Here is a 25,193-nt window from a genome sequence, read left to right as displayed (position 1 = left end):
AAACACACACACATCACTTCTCCACGTCACTTCCCTGCCAACTCCCTCTCCTTCACATTCATCATAACTCCCACATGGAGAACAGAAAGAGGCCTGTCTTACATGGAGAAGGCCACGGAGAGTCATAGATTCTGTTACTGTTGTTCATGTGAAGGATTCCAATGCACTGGGAAAAATACTGTTCTTCAGTTGTTCTGATGGATCATAGTAACAATAGAATGAATATAATACACACCTTCATTTCTGTATAACCAGTTCATGTCAGTCCGTGCTTCTCTCTCCGATTCATACAGTCTGGTATAGTTTGGTCTGAATTTCACCAAATAACAAAATACCATCCCTCTACAGCATGCCTTGGGATGTTTCATCTATTGCTCTATATTGTATGAAACAGGGACTGTTCTAACATCTTTCTACAGCCATCACATAGAACTATTCATAGACCTGTCCTTGTAACAGCGGCCTTGTTCAACTTTGAATTATCCAAATTATTCATGGTCTTTTGAGGGCCAGCAGTGAGTCTGAGTTCTCATCCCAAATTGAACCCTAGTCCCTATATAGGGCACTACTTTTGACCAGGGCCCATAGGCTAGTAGTGAGCTACTTCAGACCAGGGCCCAACGGCTAGTACTGAGCTACTTCAGACCAGGGCCCATGCAGTATAAAGGGAATAGGGATGTTTTTGGGACTCTCCTGCCTCTGTCTCTTTTTCCGCCCTGACAGAAATCCTTCTTCTCTATGACGCTCAGGATCAGAGGTGTACAACAGAACAGTAGCACATGGCTGGTTCAGTAGCACAGAGCTGGTTCAGTATTATAGAGCTGGTTCAGTAGCACAGAGCTGGTTCAGTAGCACAGAGCTGGTTCAGTATCATAGAGCTGGTTCAGTATTATGGAGCTGGTTCATTATCACAGAGCTGGTTTAGAAGCACACAAATGGTTTAGTAGCACACAGATGGTTTAGTAGCACAGAGCTGGTTCAGTACCATAGAGCTGGTTCAGTATTATGGAGCTGGTTCAGTAGCACAGGGTTGGTTCAGTAGCACACAAATGGTTTAGTAGTACACCGACAGTTTAGTAGCACAGAGCTGGTTCAGTACCATAGAGCTGGTTCAGTAACACAGAGTTTGTTCAGTAGAACATAGCTGGTTCAGAAGCAGAGAGCTGGTTCAGTATTATAGAGCTGATTCAGTAGCAGAGAGTTGGTTCAGTAGCACAGTGATGGTTTAGCAGCACAGAGTTTGATCAGTTACACAGAGCTGGGTCAATAGCAGGGTTACAGTTTACTAGACTTACAGTAATAATTAAATCTCATTGTGCTATGGATACTGTAGTGAATGGCAGAACAGGGAAGCAAACCCGGGTCACAAGCATGAAAGGCAAACACCCTACGCATCGCTCCGATATACATATCCCAACCAGAAGCCATGGATTACAGGCAACATCCACATTGAGCTAAAGGCTAGAGCTTCCACTTTTAAGGAGCGGGAAACTAATCCGGACGCGCATAAAAAATCCCTCTATGCGCTCAGATGAACCATCAAACAAGTGTCAATACAGGATTAAGATTGAATCCTACTACACCGGCTCTGGCGCTCATCAGATGTGGCAGGGCTTGAAAACTATTACAGACTAAAAAGGGAAACTCAGACGCGAGCTGCGCAGTGACGCAAGCCTACCAGACGAGTTCAATTTCTTTGATGCTTGCGTCGAGGCAAACAACACTGAAGCATGCACGAGAGCACCAGCTGTTCTGGATGACTGTGTGATAATGCTCTCGGTAGCCGATGTGAGCAAGACCTTAAAAACAGGTAAACATTCACAAAGCTAATATCAAAGGGGCTGTAGTGGAGCGGGTCGAGAGTTTCAAGGTCCTTGGTGTCCACATCACCAACAAATCTATCATTGTCCAAGCACACCAAGGCAGTCGTGGAGAGGGCACGAAAAAACATTTTCCCCCTCAGGAGACTGAAAAGATTTGGCATGGGTCCTCAGATCTTCAAAAGGTTTTACAGCTGCACCATCGAGAGCATCCTGACTGGCTGCATCACCTCCTGGTATGGCAACTGCTTGGCATCTGACCGTAAGGCGCTACAGAGGGTAGTGCATACAGCCCAGTACATCAGTGGGGCCAAGCTTTCTGCCATCCTTGACCTATACGCCAGGAGGTATCAGAGGAAAGCCCAGAGAATTGTCAGAGACTCCAGTCACCCAAGTAATGGACTGTTTTCTCTGCTACGGCACGCCAAGTCTAGGACCAAAAGGCTCCTTAACAGCTTCTACCCCCAAGCCATAAGACTGCTGAACAATTAATCAAATGGCCACTGGACTATTTACATGGACCCCTCCCTGTCCATTTGTTTTGTACACTGCTGCTACTCGCTGTTTATTATCTATGCATAGTGTCGTGACGTTGTGTTAGTTAATGTGACGACTGATGCTCATCGAATGATTACAAGTTTCTAATTGCGTGATCAACTGAATCAAGCAATTATTAACTCATTAACCTGGGGCACCATGGGAAAACTCATTTTTATTGAGTTTCTATTTCCCAAATGAACTCAAAGAATATCAGAATATCGATTTTACAACAGCCGCTAATTAACCAGTTACCTCTTACAATCTCGTTCTGAACGTCGTATAGCCCGTGAATCTGCACGGACCCGGGTCTCACCAATGAGTTCGTACCACACCAATCTTAGTTGAATATTTATTTACTTAAAAGCTAAAATGATGATAAAAGATACACATAGACAAACACATTAGAGGCTATTGATTAGAACTTAGCATAACGGGCCAACACACTGTGTTACCCAAAATGGGGATTTCAAAGAGAGAAAGAGAGAAAAAAGAGAGAAAAACAGAAAGTACATGAGAGAAAAATACATTTGGGTGAATTTGTCAGCTATGCTATTCTAACTCTAGCCTTGCCCCAAACTGCCACTCTTATGGGTCAGAATATAATGATGCAATTACGTGGGGTAGACCTCCGAGGATTCTCTGCTTGGACCGTTCAGGGGACCCTTCAGCTGCTCGATGACGCACTTCTCCTGCACACCTCTTTGATCGTCCTCCCGATGTCAGTGTCCTTTTGGCTTAGGAGTCTGTTCCCTCACCCTTTGCTCTGGAAGGGGGTCTTCTGAGGACAGACAGCTCTGTAGCTCAGAGCTCACAGCATAGAAATGAAACCTTTTAGATACCATGATTCGCTGGGATTGGATGCTAAGGGGGTCCGGCTTGAATTCACCCACTTCGACACAGCTACTCATCCATAGCTTGGGTAGAAAAGGATTTCTTTGTCTTCAAACTTGTGTTGCGTTCTGGGTTCGTTGACTTTTTAGACCTTGGCTGCAGCTTGGGTCATGTACTCTTCCCTGGAAATTCTTTACTCACAGGTTTTATACCCTTGGGTCAGAAGTGGGCGTAACCGCCTTTAGGGCAATTCTCTGGGCGTACCAAGTTAAGAGGGCAAGGTCTAGATTTTACTTAAATCCAATTTTAGACAACTAACTTCACATTTCATCTTCCCCAAACATTCTCTTTGATTTGGATATTTTCCATACAACGTACAATGTATAAACATCAAACATATACCAGGAAAACTCTTCACGTTACAATTTTTTCGTAATAACGTCGTCTATTAACCTTTAATAACAAAACAAAAATTCCATACATTTTCATATTCAATCTATCATCATGACCACCATAGTGACTGACGGAAACCATTGTTCCAAAGTCCCTTTATTTCATGTTTAATGTTCTGAGGCTGGTTCTCCATAGTAACAGGACAAAGGAATGTGTCTGTGGCATGAGATTTACCAGGGGCGTGAGGGGTCATAAAACCCCCCACATCTTCAGACCCCTAGATCTCTCCTCCTCTGTTGGGGTTGATAGATAATCTGTAGGGCTGTGGTCTCCTGTAACCTGACCTGATCAGGACAGTCATGACAATAGTCACTTCACCCATACCTACATGTACATATTTCCTTAACTAACATGTACCCTCGCACACTGACTCTGTACCTGTACCCCCTGTATATAGCCTCGTTATTTTTGTTTTATTGTGTTACCTTTTATTATTTTTGACTTCAGTTTATTTGGTAAATATTTTCTTAACTCTTCTTGAACTGCACTGTTGGCTAGGGGCTGGTAAGTAAGCATTTCACGGTAAAGTCTACCACATGTAACAAATAAAGTTTGATTTGATTTGAAATTAATCTCAAGGTGAATCAACAGGGAGGTTTGTCAGAGGACAAGGCTAGTCTGCAGTCTGCAGCTAGTCTTCAGACACATCCAACACTATCACTACTGTGGTTTACCTTCATTCCTATCTGTATAGATATCAAAATAACATTAGCTCATACAACATTTGCACAGGCTATATTTCTGTATCCTACAATTAACAAGAACCATATTTTACTGGGCACCAGGAAGTGCAGTTGCAATACAATTTCAGTCAAAGGAGACATAGATATCTGTTGTACATATTAGTATATGGTTATTGTGTAAAGTCCTGGCATCTCTCAGTATTGCAGATGCTAAGAATAGATCATGAGGACTTGCATGCATTTCAGTTACAGTAATAAAACCATACAAACTTACTAAAACAGATTTGCTTCCAGAATCTTTTTAAATGTAGGACAGATGAGTGGTGTTTTAGCCAACACAGTATCTCTGACCTGATATTTCCAGAACTGCCTCCCAGAAGCAATAGAAATTAACAGTAATGTTCCCGGCTAGGGACGAAGATATGTCTAGACATCAGCTTATAAAATACAGAATAATGGGGATGACGTTTACTCAAGCCTACCAAAGTCCTTAATGGAGTTACATTACCTATAAATGCAGCAATTCATCATATTAACTCCACCCTCCATCCCCAGAACTACATCCCCAGAACTTCATCCCCAGAACTCCATCCCCCAGGACTCCATCCCCAGAACTCCATCCCAAGGACTCCATCCCCAGAACTCCATCCCCAGAACTCCATCCCCCAGGACCCCATCCCCAGAACTCCATCCCCAGAACTCCATCCCCCAGAACTCCATCCCCCAGGACCCCATCCCCCAGAACTCCATCCCCCAGAACTCCATCCCCCAAAACTCCATCCCCCAGGACCCCATCCCCCAGAACTCCACCCCAGAACTCCATCCCCCAGGACTCCATCCCCCAGGACTCTATCCCCCAGAACTCCATCCCCAGGACTCCATCCCCCAGGACCCCATCCCCCAGGACCCCATCCCCCAGGACTCCATCCCCCAGGACTCCATCCCCCAGGACTCCATCCCCCAGGACTCCATCCCCAGAACACGATCCCCCAGGACTTCAAACCACAGGACTCCATTCCCAGGACTTCAAACCACAGGACTCCATTCCCAGGACTTCAAACCATAGGACTCCAACCACCAGAACTCCATCCCCCAGGACCCATCCCCAGGACTCCATCTACAGGACTCCACCCCTAGAAATATAGCTTGATGGACAGTGAATGCTGCTTCTCTCCAGAGCCTGACCTACAGTATCAAACTGTGGTATGTCAAGGTACAACAGGGCTCACAGAAAAACAGAGACGGACACTGAAACACTGTAATTCTGCTGCTGCTCCACACTGAGACACTGTAATTCTGCTGCTGCTCCACACTGAGACACTGTAATTCTGCTGCTGCTCCACACTGAGACACTGTAATTCTGCTGCTGCTCCACACTGAGACACTGTAATTCTGCTGCTGCTCCACACTGAGACACTGTAATTCTGCTGCTGCTCCACACTGAGACACTGTAATTCTGCTGCTGCTCCACACTGAGACACTCCACAATGAAATGTAGAAATACTTTTCAGCACCACTGGCTGAAATGACATTTTTTTTGCATCTGCCTATCAATTTTGAGAATTCTTGGTATTTTGGTCCGTTAATATTAGTATTTTCAAAAGTACACAAAAATATCTAAAACAATGAAAATGATAGATTATCATACTACCATCTAAAAGCATTTTCTTCTTTTTAACAACTTTAAAATTGACATACATCAATCATTTCAAAGCTCACTAGATTGAATTACACAGAATTTCAAAGCCCATTTCATAGACAATGTTACATACTGGACTACATTTAATGAACTTATTCTGAAGAGATTGTGATTGCTTCTAAATAGGCTTTTGGCACTTGGTGGTCTTAATTTAGTGTACTTGTCTTTAACTAACATTTCCCCGGAAGTCAGACATGCCAACTAATTGTTTTCAGCTTCAGAATCGTCTGCATTTACACCAAATGGTCTGTGGTTATCCTTAGATATATTCTCCAGACTTTCCAATTGAGAATTGTTGATATTCTGTCATTTTTTCTATTCTATATCATATTTTATTTGAATGAATTTGCCAAAAATGCATGTCTTCAGTATTATAAAGATTTTTAAAAGTATTTATCCACAATCTGCTCTGGAAAAGTCTGGTCCTGAAGTGAAACCAATATATGCACGTATTTCAGAAAAATTGTCATGAAAAAAAAATATTTTATTTGTGTCTACATCAACTGGTAAAAGTTGATTGTGAAATGGTTAAGGGCTCTATATAATACTGTATGTTTTCTTGAATTTGTTCTGGATTGGGGGACTATGGAAAGACCTCTAGTGGCATGTCTGGTGGGATAAGTGTGTGTGTCAGAGCTGTGTGTAAGTTGACTATGCAAACAGTTTGGGATTTTCAACACATTGTTTCTTATAAAAAGAAGTGATGCAGTCAGTCTCTCCTCAATTCTTAGCCAAGAGAGACTGGCATGCATAGTATTTATATCAGCCCTCTGATTACAATTAAGAGCAACACGTGCCACTCTGTTCTGGGCAAGCTGCAGCTTAACTAGGTCTTTACTTGCAGCACTGGACCACACGACTGGACAATAATCAAGATTAGACAAAGCTAGGGCCTGCAGAACTTGTTTTTTAGAGTGTGGTGTCAAAAAAGCAGAGCATCTCTTTATTACGGACAGACCTCTCCCCATCTTTACAACCATTGAATCTATATGTTTTGACCATGACAGTTTACAATCTAAGGTAACACCAAGTAATTTAGTCTCCTCAACTTGTTCAACAGCCACATCATTCATTACCAGATTCGGCTGAGGTCTAGCACTTAATAAGTAATGATGTGTACCAAATACAATGCTCTTAGTTTTAGAGATGTTCAGGACCAGTTTATTACTGGCTACCCACTCCAAAACAGACTGCAACTCTTCGTCAAGGGGCGGCAGGGTAGCCTAGTGGTTAGAGCATTGGACTAGTAACAGAAAGGTTACAAGATTGAATCCCTGAGCTGACAAGGTAAAAATCTGTTGTTCTGCCTCTGAACAAGGCAGTTAACCTGCTGTTCCTAGGCCGTCATTGAAAATAAGAATTGTTCTTAACTGACTTGCCTAGTTAAATAAAGGTAGTAAAAAAAAAGAAAATCAGTGACTTCATTAGCTGTGGTTGCTGATGCGTGTATGGTTGAATCCTCAGCATACATGGACACACATGCTTTGTTTAATGCCAGTGGCAGGTCATTAGTGAAAGTAGAGGGCCTAGAGAGCTGCCCTGCGGTACACCACACTTTACATGTTTGATATTGGAGACGCTTCCACTAAAGAAAACCCTTTGAGCTCCATTGAATAGATAGCTCTGAATCCACAATATACCAGAGGTTGAAAGCCATAGTGTAACGGCTTTCTTCCGTCGAAGGAGAGTCGGACCAAAATGCAGCGTGGTGGTTACTCATGTTCTTTAATGAAAAAATAGCGATACATGAAATAACTAAATAAATACAAAAAACAACAAACGAAACGTGAAAACCTAATTACAGCCTATCTGGTGAACACTACACAGAGACAGGAACAATCACCCACAAAATACACAGTGAAACCCAGGCTACCTAAATATGGTTCCCAATCAGAGACAACGAGAATCACCTGACTCTGATTGAGAACCGCCTCAGGCAGCCAAACCTATGCTAGACACACCCCTAATCAGCCAAAATCCCAATGCCTACAAAAAACCCAATACGACAACACAATAAACCCATGTCACACCCTGGCCTGAACAAATAATTAAAGAAAACACAAAATACTAAGACCAAGGCGTGACACATAGCACTTACGTTTTTTCAACAACATGTTATGGTCAACAATATTAAAATCTGCACTGAAGTCTAACAGTACAATTCATCTTATTATCAATTTATCAATTTATCATTTTTGTCTGTGAAGTCAGCACATGTTGAGTGCCATTCTATATAAGCATGCTGAAAGCCTGTTGTTAATTTGTTTACAGAGAAATAGCATTGTATTTTTTCAAACACAATTTTTTCCAGCAGTTTGCTGGCAGCAAGTTTAGGGCTGCTGTTCGAACCAGTAAAATTCCCCTTTACCACTCTTGGGTAGTGGAATTACTTTGGCTTCCCTCCAGGACTGAGGACAAAGACTTACCTCTAGGCTCATATTAAAAATACGACAGACATGATTGGCTATAGAGTCAGCTACCATCCTCAGTAGCTTTCCATCTAAGTTGTTAATGCCAGGAGGTTTGTCAGCTACTAATCTATCCTAACATTACTACTAATTTATCCTAGCACTACTACTAATCTATCCTAACACTACTGTTAATCTATCCTAACACTTCCAAAGGCTTCCACTAGATGTAAACAGTCTTTATAACTTTGTTTCAGGCTTCTACTATGAAGGGGGATCGAATAAGAGCTGTTTGAATCACGGGTCTGGCAGAATGCCATAAGTCACGCGTGCGGCGTGAGAGCGAGCTCCGTTCCTTTTCATTTCTAAAGACAAAGGAATTGTCCGGTTGGAATATTATTGAAGATTTATGGTAAAAACAAGATTGATTATATACATCGTTTGACATGTTTCTACGAACTGTAATGGAACTGTTTTGACTTTTCGTCTGAACTAGGTGCCTGCGCCTTGTGAATTTGGATTTGTGAACTAAACTCGCAAACAAAAAGGAGGTATTTGGACATAAATTATGGACTTCATCGAACAAAACAAACATTTATTGTGGAAATGGGATTCCGAAGAAGATCATGAAGGGAAGTAAATATTTATAACGCTAATTCTGAGTTTTGTGACACCTCTCCTTGGTTGGGAAATGGCTGTATGTTTTTCTGTGGCTAGGCGCTGACCTAACATGATTGCATGGTGTGCTTTTACCGTAAAACCTTTTTGAAATCTGACACAGTGGTTGCATTAAGGAGAAGTTTATCTTTAATTGTGTGTTTAACAATTGTATCTTTCATCAATGTTTATGATGAGTATTTCTGTTATTTGATGTGGCTCTCTGCACTTTCACCGGATGTTAATCTATCCTAACACTACTACTAATCTATCCTAACACTACTGTTAATCTATCCTAACACTACTACTAATCTATCCTAACACTACTGTTAATCTATCCTAACACTACTGTTAATCTATCCTAACACTACTGTTAATCTATCCTAACACTACTGTTAATCTATCCTAACACTACTGTTAATCTATCCTAACACTACTACTAATCTATCCTAACACTACTGTTAATCTATCCTAACACTACTGTTAATCTATCCTAACACTACTGTTAATCTATCCTAACACTACTGTTAATCTATCCTAACACTACTGTTAATCTATCCTAAAACTACTGTTAATCTATCCTAACACTACTGTTAATCTATCCTATCACTACTGTTAATCTATCCTATCACTACTGTTAATCTATCCTAACACTACTGTTAATCTATCCCAACACTACTGTTAATCTATCCTAACACTACTGTTAATCTATCCTAACACTACTGTTAATCTATCCTAACACTACTGTTAATCTATCCTAACACTACTGTTAATCTATCCTATCACTACTGTTAATCTATCCTAACACTACTGTTAATCTATCCTAACACTACTGTTAATCTATCCTAACACTACTACTAATCTATCCTATCACTACTGTTAATCTATCCTAACACTACTGTTAATCTATCCTAACACTACTGTTAATCTATCCTAACACTACTGTTAATCTATCCTAACACTACTGTTAATCTATCCTAACACTACTGTTAATCTATCCTAACACTACTGTTAATCTCTCCTATCACTACTTCTAATCACCTCCCTGACCAAGGCCCTTCTCCCTTGATTGATCAGTTTGGCCGGGCGGCCAGCTCTAGGAAGAGTGTTGGTGGTTCCAAACTTCTTCCATTTAAGAATTCCATTTAAGAATGATGCACCCTTCTCCAGAGGCACAACTGACAATTCCTTTGACCTCATGGCTTGGTTTTTGTTCTAACATGCACTGTCAACTGTGGGACCTTTATATAGACAGGTGTGTGCCTTTCCAAATCATGTCCAATTAATTGAATTTACCACAGGTGGACTCCAATCAAGTTGTATAAACATCTCAAGGATAGAAACAGGATGCACCTGTGGTGAGCTCAATTTCAAGTCCCATAGCAAAGGGTCTGAATACTTACGTAAATAAGGTATTTAGTATTTTATAGTTAGTACATTTGCAATAATGTATTAAACCTTTTTTCACTTTGTCATTATGGGGTATTGTGATGTCATTATGGGGTATTGTGATGTCATTATGGGGTATTGTGATGTCATTATGGGGTATTGTGATGTCATTATGGGGTATTGTGATGTCATTATGGGGTATTGTGATGTCATTATGGGTTATTGTGATGTCATTATGGGGTATTGTGATGTCATTACGGGGTATTGTGATGTCATTACGGGGTATCGTGATGTCATTATGGGGTATCGTGATGTCATTATGGGGTATCGTGATGTCATTATGGGGTATCGTGATGTCATTATGGGGTATCGTGATGTCATTATGGGGTATCGTGATGTCATAATGGGGTATCGTGATGTCATTATGGGGTATTGAGATGTCATTATGGGGTATTGTGATGTCATTATGGCGTATTGTGTGTAGGTTGATGAGGAATTTATTTTTATTTTATTCATTTTAGACTAGCTGTAACGAAACAAAATGTTGAAAAAGTCAAGGGGTCTGAAAACTTTCCGAATGCGCTCTATCTCCCTGATATATAACATCATTTATGTAGCAGCATACAATACTGTAATGTTCGTCGTCTTCCTCTGGTGAGGAGTAAGACAGATCGGACCTATTTGCAACGTGGTATGTGTCCATTTTAATATTTTAAAAAACAAACACTACAAAATACAAAATAACAACGTGAAACAAACAAAACAGTCCCGTGTGGCTCAAACACAAACACGGAAAATAAACACCCACAAACCAAAAGTGAAACCCAGGCTACCTAAGTATGATTCTCAATCAGGGACAACAATTGACAGCTGCCTCTGAACCATACTAGACTGAACTCAAAAACCAACATAGAAAAACAAACAGACTGCCCACCCCAACTCACGCCCTTGACCATACTAAAACAAAGACAAAAACAAAGGAACTAAGGTGTGAACGTGACGTACATTTTTGGACTTACCTTATTGTGCTGTGCTCACTTAAACAGGAAACTTGTCATCAAACTTTGTCATATAAATTATTCTCTGGATTTATGGTGCTTTCAAGACAACTGGGAACTCTGAAAAAAACAAGGTCGAATCATGATGACGTCAGTGATCTTCAGGTCGGAGCTCTAGAAAGAGGCCAGAGTTCCCGACTTACAATTCCGAGTTGGATGACCGTTCGAAACGTATTTTCCCAGTCAGAGCTCGTTCCCAGTTGTCTTGAACTCATTGAAGTCAGATTTCCCAGTTCTGAGTCAATAGTTGTTTTGAGCCCTGCACAAATTATGCTGGATTGGCAGCATGGCCAATGTTGAGTGTTTATAATTTTAAGCCTGGAAAGGAGACCTTTAAACTGAGAATTGGGACAACACACCCACTCCACTGAATAGCAGGCTAATGATTGCCTTGCAATGCTTGCAGTTGGCCACTGATTCATTCCAAACCACTTATTGTTGTTTTGTAATGTTCATGTCCAATGGCTGATGAGCACCGATATGTTTTATGTGTCATTTCTCTTCATTATTTCTCTTCATATGACAAGGATTAAAATGGATTTGCCAGTAGACTGTCGACTTGATTCATGATGATGACAGCTATCTAAGATTTTGAAAGTCTAATCAAAGCTAGTGTAGATATAACGTGATTTGACATAATTTTATCTGTGGCCAATAACCTTGAGCTCTACCCTTAAATTTGTCAGTGACGTGGTGTCACAATGAGTGACAGAACACTAAGCCAATCACAGAGCAACTAGAGAACATTAGCAACCCTTATTTTCCGCTGGCTGCCCCACCACCACAGAAACCACTGAAATAGGCTGAAACATCTGCATTTTAGAGCTACCTTACTCAAGAAAGGAAAAAAAGAGACCATGTGTGAATGGAGGCTTTATTAACTCAAAGATATTTAGATCTTTTTTTACATTGTTTGCAAACTGATATGTGACACATATTAACGCCAAAATAGCATGCAAAAAAAGGCAACCTCCACAAATAACAGATATACTGCCCTGAATGAAGGGCGCCACTGCCTAACATTGTATAACTGTCACCCTGTAAAGTCCCAGCGGCTCCATCTGAGTCAGCATGACAGCATGTGACAGCATGTGACAGCATGAAGTCGAGTAGCTCTATTTTGGTTATCCGTCTCTCTCATTCTCTCATTCATAATGAAAACACTCTCTCTGTCTTATTCATGTTATATTTATCACATGGAAGAAATGGGATGTCTCCTTCACTACAGTACCACCAGTCCAGACAGTGAGGCACCCAAAGCCCCAATATGCAGTATTAACTTCCGTGTCCCGAATGGCCATCTATTCTATTCTATTACATTCTATTATTTTCTATTCTATTATTTTCTATTCTATTATTTTCTATTCTATTATTTTCTATTCTATTATTTTCTACTCTATTCTATTATTTTCTATTCTATTATTTTCTACTCTATTCTATTATTTTATATTCTATTCTATTATTTTATATTCTATTATTTTCTACTCTATTCTATTATTTTATATTCTATTATTTTCTACTCTATTCTATTATTTTATATTCTATTCTATAATTTTATATTATATTCTGTTATTTTCTATTCTAGTATTTTCTATTCTATTATTTTCAATTATATTCTAAAATGTTCAATTCTATTCTATTAGTTTCCATTCTATTATTTTCTATTCTATTATTTTCTATTATATTCTAGTATTTTCTATTCTATTACTTTCATTATCTATTCTATTCTGTCATTTTCTATTCTAGTATTTTGTATTCTATTATTTTCTATTCTATTATTTTCTATTCTATTCTAGTATTTTCTATTCTATTATTTTCTATTCTATTCTATTATTTTCCATTCTATTATTTTCTATTCTATTATTTTCTATTCTATTATTTTCTATTCTATTATTTTATAATATATTATTTTCTATTCTATTCTATTATGTTCTATTCTGTTCTATTATTTTTTGTTCTATTCTATTTTCTATTCTAATCGATTATTTTCTATTCTATTATTTTCTATTCTATTATTTTCTATTCTATTCTATTATTTTCCATTCTATTATTTTCTATTCTATTATTTTTCTATTCTATCATTTTATAATATATTATTTTCTATTCTATTCTAGTATTTTCTATTCTGTTCTATTATTTTTTGTTCTATTCTATTATTTTCTAGTCTAATATTTTCTATTCTACTCTATTATTTTCTATTATATTCTAGTATTTTCTTTTCTATTACTTTCATTATCTATTCTATTCTGTCATTTTCTATTCTAGTATTTTCTATTCTATTATTTTCTATTCTATTCTAGTATTTTCTATTCTATTATTTTCTATTCTATTCTATTATTTTCCATTCTATTATTTTCTATTCTATTATTTTCTATTCTATTATTTTCTATTCTATTATTTTATAATATATTATTTTCTATTCTATTCTATTATGTTCTATTCTGTTCTATTATTTTTTGTTCTATTCTATTTTCTATTCTAATCGATTATTTTCTATTCTTTTATTTTCTATTCTATTATTTTCTAATATTTTCTATTCTATTCTATTATTTTCCATTCTATTATTTTCTATTCTATTATTTTTCTATTCTATCATTTTATAATATATTATTTTCTATTCTATTCTAGTATTTTATATTCTATTCTATAATTTTATATTCTATTCTGTTATTTTCTATTCTAGTATTTTCTATTCTATTATTTTAAATTATATTCTAAAATGTTCAATTCTATTCTATTAGTTTCCATTCTATTATTTTCTATTCTATTATTTTCCATTATTCTAGTATTTTCTATTCTATTACTTTCATTATCTATTCTATTCTGTCATTTTCTATTCTAGTATTTTCTATTCTATTATTTTCTATTCTATTCTATTATTTTCCATTCTATTATTTTCTATTCTATTATTTTCTATTCTATTATTTTCTATTCTATTATTTTATAATATATTATTTTCTATTCTATTCTATTATGTTCTATTCTGTTCTATTATTTTTTGTTCTATTCTATTTTCTATTCTAATCGATTATTTTCTATTCTATTATTTTCTATTCTATTATTTTCTATTATTTTCTATTCTATTCTATTATTTTCCATTCTATTATTTTCTATTCTATTATTTTTCTATTCTATCGTTTTATAATATATTATTTTCTATTCTATTCTAGTATTTTCTATTCTGTTCTATTATTTTTTGTTCTATTCTATTATTTTCTAGTCTAATATTTTCTATTCTACTCTATTATTTTCTACTCTATTATTTTCTATTCTATTCTTATCTATTCTATTTTTTTTAAATGCTAATCCACAGGCAGCGCTCCTAGTGGCTGGGGAATTTCATGCAGGGAAACTTAAATCCGTTTTACCTACATTTCTACCAGCATGTTACATGTGCAAGCAGAGGAATTTAATCCACACACAGAGACGTGTACAAAGCTCTCCTTCGCCCTCCACTTGGCAAATTTGACCATAACTCTATTCTCCTGATTCCCGCATACAAGTAAAAACTAAAGCAGGAAGTACCATTGACTCGCTCAATACTTAACTAGTCAGATGACTCAGTCTCGATGTTGCCTGAGAGAATGCCAAGAGTGTGCAAATCTGTCATCAAAGCAAATAGTGGCTAATTTAAAGAATCTGAAATATAAAATATATTTTGATTTTCTTTAACTCTTTTTTTTGGTTACTACATAATTTCATATGTGTTATTTCATAGTTTTGATGTCTTCACTATTATTCTACAATGTATAAAATAGTAAAAAATTAAGAAAAATCCTTGAATGAGTCGATGTGTCCAAACTTTTAACCGGTACTGTTGCTGAGGACAAATAGTCCAGGGAGACAGTTAACCAGCCGTTAACCAGCCATTAACCAACCGTTAACCAACCGTTAACCAGCCGTTAACCAACCGTTAACCAACCGTTAACCAGCCGTTAACCAGCCATTAACCAACCGTTAACCAGCCGTTAACCAGCCGTTAACCAACCGTTAACCAACCGTTAACCAGCCGTTAACCAACCGTTAACCAACTGTTAACCAACCGTTAACCAACCGTTCTCTCTTGGTACCAGTGGTGTGTGTGCTCTCCAGAGGGTGGTGCGGTCTGGACAACACATCACCGGGGGCAAACTACCTGCCCTCCAGGACACCTACACCACCCAATGTCACAGGAAGGCCATAAAGATCATCAAGGACAATAACCACCTGACCCCACTACCTGTCCACCCCGCTTCCATCCAGAAGGTGAGGTCTGTACAGGTGCATCAAAGCTGGGACAGAGAGATTGAAAAAGGCCATCAGATTGTTAAACAGCCACCAATGGCACAGAGAGGTGGCTACCTACCAACAGACTTTATTTCATTGGCCACGTTAATAAATGGAACACTAGTCACTTTAATAATGCCACTTTACATATTTTTTTTTTACCAATCTCACATTACTCATCTCATATGTATATACTGTATACCGTATCCTTCACTGTCTATTCTTTACTATCTATTTACCGCTCTGTCACTGCTCATCCATATATTTTATACTTCTACTTTCTCATCTCATTCCTTTACTAGATTGTGTGTATTAGGTTGTGTTGTGGAATGTGTTAGATATTAGGTTTTTGTTTTGTAATTGTTAGATATTACCTGTTAGATACTGCTGCACGGTCAGATCTAGAAGCACAAGCATTGCGCTACACTCACATTAACATCTGCTAACCATGTGTATGTGACCAATACAATTTGATTTGACTTGAATAAAGAGCAAAACTTGAAAAAAGAAGATCAATGCTGAATAAAAAAATAAATCTTTAAAAGATATCTGTTCTTTGAACATTCAACATGTAATTTCACACGTAACAATTCCTAATACCATGGAGTCTGCAACTGTAATAGCACGAAAATCACTGCAACTATTTGCTTCAGAAACACAGTAAAAGCCTTCGAAAGGTCCCTTGCCCTATACAGAATGGGGACTCTGCTCTGTAGGGGCTACAAAGTCCCGTGTCATAACTAATTGATCCCAACACATTGAATGTCTCTACAGCTCTCAGAAGGGACACAATTGAGAGGCTGTGAAGTCTGGTTACATATCCCTGTGACCCCTCACCATGCCGAACCTGTCCCTATGCCTTTTCAGGTCGGAGACTGAGTGCAATAGCACCGGTAAAACTGTAACTTTTTGATCCCATAAGTGTCACCTAGGAAACCTAACAGCTTGTTGTAAGGTCCTGTACCATCACTCCGTGTGACTGTCCCCGCTCACCCCCTCCAAGCCTCCTACACCACCTTCCCCAGCCCTCCCTGCCCCTGCCTTCCTCCCTTTCCTTAGCCATCCCTGCCCCCCCCTGCCCTGCCCCACCTTCCCTACCCTAGCCCCCTCTGCCCTCCCCTCCTCAGCCCTCCTTGCCTCCCGTACCTCCCCCAGTCCTCTCTCTCACCTGTTCAGCAGCCTCTGGGTCCAGGTGTGAGTCCAGGAGAGGCATGGTGAACTGGATCTTCCTGGGGCTTCCTGTATCCATGGTCCTGCTGTCGGTAATAGTAGTAGACAGAGAAGAGGAGAACCAGGGGACACAGAGTACAGAAAGGAGGAGGGAGAACCAGGGGAGATGGAGTACAGAGAGGAGGAGGGAGAACCAGGGGAGACGGAGTACAGAGAGGAGGAGGGAGAACCAGGGGAGATGGAGTACAGAGAGGAGGAGGGAGAACCAGGGGAGATGGAGTACAGAAAGGAGGAGGGAGGGAGGAAGTAAAGGTAGCTATGGAATTTAGGTGGTGGAAGTGGTGATGCTGCTGCACTGAGCTCTGTCTGTCTCGCTTTCTCTCTTCACGCACGTCCCGTTCTTTTACCCCGTCTCTCTCTCCCTGTCCTTTCTATGCCGCACTCTTTCAGTGTCTTTCTTTGTTTTCCAGCTCTACTGTTCCTCTTTTCAGTCTCCTTTCAGTTTTATAATAGAGAGGAAGGAGGGAGGCAAGGGCATACTGTGCTCTCTCTCTCTCTCTCTCTCTCTCCCACTCTCTTTCTCTCCATCTCCCTCTCTCACTCTCTCTTTCTCTCTCTCTCTCTCTCTCTCTTTTGCTGAGTCTTGCTCCCTCTACACGACCCCACCCCCTCTCCACTCTCTCTCATTCTATTGGCTGGTCGTGCACCGGGGCTTATCTGCAGAATCCAACCATGCCGGAGGCTGAGGCTCTCCTAACTCCTAGAAGCAGCCAAATACATCACACCACCAGGCTTAGTAAACATATTTTAAGGATGGGATATTTTTAAAGTCACACACCTACACAATACACCGCACGAACACATGCACTCAAACGGTACATACCTCCACTTAATTGCATAACATATAAAACACTAAATGTCACTCTCAACATAGACATATACTGTTACCATGATATATTTATTAACATTTATATCCAAGACATTAGACAGAGATGTTTTCAGTCGTGATGAGACCATGATAAGTCATGTTATATTAAATATATCAAAATATCATCGTCATTCATGATTAAATTAAGCTGTGACATATAGAGTCAATGCTGTAGTCAATTTGATCAGTCACGTCCTGCAGCATAGCCTCCACTCTGATCAGTCACGTCCTGTAGCATAGCCTCCACTCTGATCAGTCACGTCCTGCAGCATAGCCTCCACTCTGATCAGTCACGTCCTGCAGCATAGCCTCCACTCTGATCAGTCACGTCCTGCAGAATAGCCTCCACTCTGATCAGTCACGTCCTGTAGCATAGCCTCCACTCTGATCAGTCACGTCCTGCAGCATAGCCTCCACTCTGATCAGTCACGTCCTGAAGCATAGCCTCCACTCTGATCAGTCACGTCCTGAAGCATAGCCTCCACTCTGATCAGTCACATCCTGCAGCATAGCCTCCACTCTGATCAGTCAGTCACGGTCATGTCCTGCAGCATAGCCTCCACTCTGATCAGTCACGTCCTGAAGCATAGCCTCCCTCTGATCCACTCCTGATCAGTCACGTCCTAGCCTCCACTCTGATCAGTCACGTCCTGTAGCATAGCCTCCACTCTGATCAGTCACGTCCTGCAGCATAGCCTCCACTCTGATCACGTCCTGCAGCATAGCCTCCACTCTGTCACGTCCTGCAGCATAGCCTCCACTCTGATCAGTCACGTCCTGCAGCATAGCCTCCACTCTGATCAGTCACGTCCTGCAGCATAGCCTCCACTCTGATCAGTCACGTCCTGCAGCATAGCCTCCACTCTGATCAGTTACGTCCTGTAGCATAGTCCTGATCAGTCACGTCCTGCAGCATAGCCTCCACTCTGATCGGTCAGTCCAGCATAGCCTCCACTCTGATCAGTCATGTCCTGCAGCATAGCCTCCACTCTGATCAGTCACGTCCTGTAGCATAGCCTCCACTCTGATCAGTCACGTCCTGCAGCATAGCCTCCATCCCTCACAGCACAACATAGCATTATTGATCTGTCAGCAGCCAGACATTCCCTAAAGGTCTGATACCTGATAACGTGGAGACATGTTTCTCGTGGTAACATGAAAAATCGAATCAAATGTTATGTGTCACATGCTTGGTAAACAACAGGGTGTAAACAAACAGAGACATGGTTATTTACGGGTTCCTTTACCAACAATGCAGAGTTAAAGAATAAAAAATAAGAAATAAAAAACAGAAATACTGACATGAGGATTAAGTAACAATAAGGAGTAAAAACATAACTTGGCTCTACGCAGGCAGTACCAGTACCATGTGCAGTCCATGTGCAGACGTACGAGTCCATGAGTCCATGTGCAGACATACGAGGTCATTGAGGTAGATGTGTACATATAGGTAGGGGTAAAGTGACTAGACAACATGATAGATAATAGACAGTAACAGCAGTATACTGTAAGTAGGGGTAAAGGATAGATAATAGACAGTAACAGCAGTATACTGTAGGTAGGGGTAAAGGATAGATAATAGACAGTAACAGCAGTATACTGTAGGTAGGGGTAAAGGATAGATAATAGACAGTAACAGAAGTATACTGTAGGTAGAGGTAAAGGATAGATAATAGACAGTAACAGCAGTATACTGTAGATAGGGGTAAAGGATAGATAATAGACAGTAACAGCAGTATACTGTAGGTAGGGGTAAAGGATAGATAATAGACAGTAACAGCAGTATACTGTAATTAGGGGTAAAGGATAGATAATAGACAGTAACAGCAGTATACTGTAGGTAGGGGTAAAGGATAGATAATAGACAGTAACAGCAGTATACTGTAGGTAGGGGTAAAGGATAGATAATAGACAGTAGCAGCAGTATACTGTAGGTAGGGGTAAAGGATAGATAATAGACAGTAACAGCAGTATACTGTAGGTAGGGGTAAAGGATAGATAATAGACAGTAGCAGCAGTATTCTGTAGGTAGGGGTAAAGGATAGATAATAGACAGTAACAGCAGTATACTGTAGGTAGGGGTAAAGGATAGATAATAGACAGTAACAGCAGTATACTGTAGGTAGGGGTAAAGGATAGATAATAGACAGTAACAGCAGTATACTGTAGGTAGGGGTAAAGGATAGATAATAGACAGTAGAAGCAGTAGTGTGGGTATGACATCAGTATGCATGTGTGTTCATGTGTGTGTGTGTGTGTGTGTGTGTGTGTGTGTGTGTGTGTGTGTGTGTGTGTGTGTGTGTGTGTGTGTGTGTGTGTGTGTGTGTGTGTGTGTGTGTGTGTGTGTGTGGTGTGTGTGTGTGTCGTATGTGTGTGTGTGTGTGTGTTGGGGTGTCAGTGTAATTATGTGTGAGTGTGCAGGTAGACTCCAGTGTCTGGGTAGACTCCAGTGTGAATGTAGAGTCCAGTGTGTGGGTAGAGTACAGTGTGTGGGTAGAGTACAGTGTGGGGGTAGAGTCTAGTGTGTGGGTAGAGTCCAGTGTGTGGGTAGAGTACAGTGTGGGGGTAGAGTCCAGTGTGGATAGAGTCCAGTGTGTGGGTAGAGTACAGTGTGGGGGTAGAGTCCAGTGTGGATAGAGTACAGTGTGTGGGTAGAGTCCAGTGTGGATAGAGTCCAGTGTGGGTTTAGATTCCAGTGTGGATAGAGTCCAGTGTGGATAGAGTCCAGTGTGGATAGAGTCCAGTGTGTGGGTAGAGTCCAGTGTGTGGGTAGAGTACAGTGTGTGGGTAGAATCGAGTGTGGGGGTAGAGTCCAGTGTGTGGGTAGAGTCCAGTGTGTGGGTAGAGTCCAGTGTGTGGGTAGAGTCCAGTGTGTGGGTAGATTCCAGTGTGGGTTTAGAGTCCAGTGTGGATAGAGTACAGTGTGGATAGAGGCCAGTGTGGGTTTAGAGTCCAGTGTGGATAGAGGCCAGTGTGGATAGAGGCCAGTGTGGGTTTAGAGTCCAGTGTGGATAGAGGCCAGTGTGGATAGAGGCCAGTGTGGGTTTAGAGTCCAGTGTGGATAGAGGCCAGTGTGGATAGAGGCCAGTGTGGATAGAGTACAGTGTGGGTTTAGAGGCCAGTGTGGATAGAGGCCAGTGTGGGTTTGGAGTCCAGTGTGGATAGAGGCCAGTGTGGATAGAGTCCAGTGTGGTTAGAGGCCAGTGTGGATAGAGTCCAGTGTGGGTTTAGAGTCCAGTGTGGGTTTAGAGTCCAGTGTGGATCGAGTCCAGTGTGTGGATAGAGTCCAGTGTGGGTTTAGAGTCCAGTGTGGATAGAGTCCAGTGTGGATAGAGTCCAGTGTGGGTTTAGAGTTGCTGCAAAGAAACCATTACTAAAGGACACCAATAAGAAGAAGAGACTTGCTTGGGCCAACAAACACGAGCAATGAACATTAGACCGGTGAAAATCTGTCCCTTTGGTCTGATGAGTAGCAAATTAGAGATTTTTGGTTGCAAACGCTGTGTCTTTGTGAGACACAGACTAGGCGAACGGATGATCTCCACATGTGTGGTTCCCAAATCAAATCAAATCAAATTGTATTTGTCACATACACATGGTTAGCAGATGTTAATGCGAGTGTAGCGAAATGCTTGTGCTTCTAGTTCCGACAATGCAGTAATAACGAACAAGTAATCTAACTAACAATTCCAAAAAAAACTACTGTCTTATACACAGTGTAAGGGGATAAAGAATATGTACATAAGGATATATGAATGAGTGATGGTACAGAGCAGCATAGGCAAGATACAGTAGATGATATCGAGTACAGTATATACATATGAGATGAGTATGTAAACCAAGTGGCATAGTTAAAGTGGCTAGTGATACATGTATTACATAAGGATGCAGTCGATGATATAGAGTACAGTATCTACGTATGCATATGAGATGAATAATGTAGGGTAAGTAACATTATATAAGGTAGCATTGTTTAAAGTGGCTAGTGATATATTTACATCATTTCCCATCAATTCCCATGATTAAAGTGGCTGGAGTAGAGTCAGTGTCATTGACAGTGTGTTGGCAGTAGCCACTCAATGTTAGTGGTGGCTGTTTAACAGTCTGATGGCCTTGAGATAGAAGCTGTTTTTCAGTCTCTCGGTCCCAGCTTTGATGCACCTGTACTGACCTCGCCTTCTGGATGACAGCGGGGTGAACAGGCAGTGGCTCGGGTGGTTGATGTCCTTGATGATCTTTATGGCCTTCCTGTAGCATCGGGTGGTGTAGGTGTCCTGGAGGGCAGGTAGTTTGCCCCCGGTGATGCGTTGTGCAGACCTCACTACCCTCTGGAGAGCCTTACGGTTGAGGGCGGTGCAGTTGCCATACCAGGCGGTGATACAGCCCGCCAGGATGCTCTCGATTGTGCATCTGTAGAAGTTTGTGAGTGCTTTTGGTGACAAGCCGAATTTCTTCAGCCTCCTGAGGTTGAAGAGGCGCTGCTGCGCCTTCCTCACGATGCTGTCTGTGTGAGTGGACCAATTCAGTTTGTCTGTGATGTGTATGCCGAGGAACTTAAAACTTGCTACCCTCTCCACTACTGTCCCATCGATGTGGATGGGGGTGTTCCCTCTGCTGTTTCCTGAAGTCCACAATCATCTCCTTAGTTTTGTTGACGTTGAGTGTGAGGTTATTTTCCTGACACCACACTCCGAGGGCCCTCACCTCCTCCCTGTAGGCCGTCTCGTCGTTGTTGGTAATCAAGCCTACCACTGTTGTGTCGTCCGCAAACTTGATGATTGAGTTGGAGGCGTGCGTGGCCACGCAGTCGTGGGTGAACAGGGAGTACAGGAGAGGGCTCAGAACGCACCCTTGTGGGGCCCCAGTGTTGAGGATCAGCGGGGAGGAGATGTTGTTGCCTACCCTCACCACCTGGGGGCGGCCCGTCAGGAAGTCCAGTACCCAGTTGCACAGGGCGGGGTCGAGACCCAGGGTCTCGAGCTTGATGACGAGCTTGGAGGGTACTATGGTGTTGAATGCCGAGCTGTAGTCGATGAACAGCATTCTCACATAGGTATTCCTCTTGTCCAGATGGGTTAGGGCAGTGTGCAGTGTGGTTGAGATTGCATCGTCTGTGGACCTATTTGGGCGGTAAGCAAATTGGAGTGGGTCAAGGGTGTCAGGTAGGGTGGAGGTGATATGGTCCTTGACTAGTCTCTCAAAGCACTTCATGATGACGGATGTGAGTGCTACGTGGCGGGAGTCGTTTAGCTCAGTTACCTTAGCTTTCTTGGGAACAGGAACAATGGTGGCCCTCTTGAAGCATGTGGGAACAGCAGACTGGTATAGGGATTTGTTGAATATGTCCGTAAACACACCGGCCAGCTGGTCTGCGCATGCTCTGAGGGCGCGGCTGGGGATGCCGTCTGGGCCTGCAGCCTTGCGAGGGTTAACATGTTTAAATGTCTTACTCACTTCGGCTGCAGTGAAGGAGAGACCGCATGTTTTCGTTGCAGGCCGTGTCAGTGGCACTGTATTGTCCTCAAAGCGGGCAAAAAAGTTATTTAGTCTGCCTGGGAGCAAGACATCCTGGTCCGTGACTGGGCTGGGTTTCTTCCTGTAGTCCGTGATTGACTGTAGACCCTGCCACATGCCTCTTGTGTCTGAGCCGTTGAATTGAGATTCTACTTTGTCTCTGTACTGGCGCTTAGCTTGTTTGATAGCCTTGCGGAGGGAATAGCTGCACTGTTTGTATTCAGTCATGTTACCAGACACCTTGCCCTGATTAAAAGCAGTGGTTCGCGCCTTCAGTTCCACACGAATGCTGCCATCAATCCCACCGTGAAGGGAGTACAGGAGCATGGAGGAGGAGGTGTCTGTAGTGTCCGAAAGGGTTTGGCCTACAAACTATTATGACCCCCCCCCCCCACTATGATGAGAAAGATGAGACGGTCACGATGGTGTTCTCCATTTTGTTCTACAACCCCCACAAGCGTCTTGGAACACATCTGAAGTCAGTACAGCCCATCCACTAACTTCTGTCTGTATCGCCCAAACAGTTTGGGCTACACACTAATGTTGCTTCAGGAATAAAGCATAGCAAAGTAACCTTGTTACACTGTTGCTCTTGTCGTACCTTGCAGTGGTTCAAAGAACTAATGAATTAAGAGCTATCACAGTGACAACAGGTCAGGATTCCTCCTGAGGAATAAGACTTTGTCATCAAAACGGTGACAGCTGCTCAGAGTGGGACTGCGTCCTAAATGGCACCTTATTCCCTATATAGTACACTACTTTTGAAGAGGGCCCCTATGGAATAGGATGCCATTTGCGCTGCGCCCTGGGGCTGACACAACAACAGAGAGTAGAGAGCGGCTGCTGATAACAAAAACATGCTGCATTAAAAACTACATCCAGAGGTTTCTCTTTTATTATGTAGCTACAGCTCTCTATCTATCTCTCTCTCTCTCTCTCTATCTCTCTATCTCTCTCTATCTCTCTCTCTCTCTCTCTCTGTCTCTCTCTATCTCTCTCTCTCTCTCTCAATTCAATTCAATTCAATTCAATTCAATTCAAGGGCTTTATTGGCATGGGAAAACATGTGTTAACATTGCCAAAGCAAGTGAGGTAGACAACATACAAAGTGAATATATAAAGTGAAAAACAACAAAAATTAACAGTAAACATTACAGTAAACATTACACATACAGAAGTTCCAAAACAGTAAAGACATTACAAATGTCATATTATATATATATATATATATATATACAGTGTTTTAACAATGTACAAATGGTTAAAGGACACAAGATAAAATAAATAATGTATTTACAATGGTGTTTGTTCTTCACTGGTTGCCCTTTTCTCGTGGCAACAGGTCACAAATCTTGCTGCTGTGATGGCACACTGTGGAATTTCACCCAATAGATATGGGAGTTTTTCAAATTTGGATTTGTTTTCGAATTCTTTGTGGACCTGTGTAATCTGTGTAATCTGAGGGAAATATGTCTCTCTAATATGGTCATACATTGGGCAGGAGGTTAGGAAGTGCAGCTCAGTTTCCACCTCATTTTGTGGGCAGTGAGCACATAGCCTGTCTTCTCTTGAGAGCCATGTCTGCCTACGGCGGCCTTTCTCAATAGCAAGGCTATGCTCACTGAGTCTGTACATAGTCAAAGCTTTCCTTAATTTTGGGTGTCACAGTGGTCAGGTATTCTGCCGCTGTGTACTCTCTGTTTAGGGCCAAAGAGCATTCTAGTTTGCTCAGTTTTTTTGTTAATTCTTTCCAATGTGTTAAGTAATTATCTTTTTG

General features: G+C 41.1%; 1 protein-coding gene across 3 annotated transcripts in view; it reads right to left on the bottom strand.

Annotated features, from left to right (window-relative positions):
* LOC112236942 (protein phosphatase 1 regulatory subunit 1A) overlaps positions 1 to 17,560 on the bottom strand; it is a 68,938-nt gene extending 51,378 nt beyond the window's left edge. For all 3 annotated transcript variants that reach the window (XM_042329952.1, XM_042329953.1, XM_042329947.1), the window contains exon 1: positions 16,973 to 17,560. In XM_042329952.1, coding sequence (XP_042185886.1) covers positions 16,973 to 17,053 — 81 coding nt within the window. In that variant the 5' untranslated portion in view covers positions 17,054 to 17,560. The remainder of the gene's footprint in view (positions 1 to 16,972) is intronic.
* Positions 17,561 to 25,193: the final 7,633 nt, after the last annotated feature.

This window comes from Oncorhynchus tshawytscha, linkage group LG02 (assembly GCF_018296145.1).
Source record: "Oncorhynchus tshawytscha isolate Ot180627B linkage group LG02, Otsh_v2.0, whole genome shotgun sequence".
Taxonomy (NCBI): domain Eukaryota; kingdom Metazoa; phylum Chordata; class Actinopteri; order Salmoniformes; family Salmonidae; genus Oncorhynchus; species Oncorhynchus tshawytscha.
The sequence above is the reverse complement of the archived record's forward strand: the minus strand, read 5'-3'. Positions and strand labels throughout refer to the sequence as shown.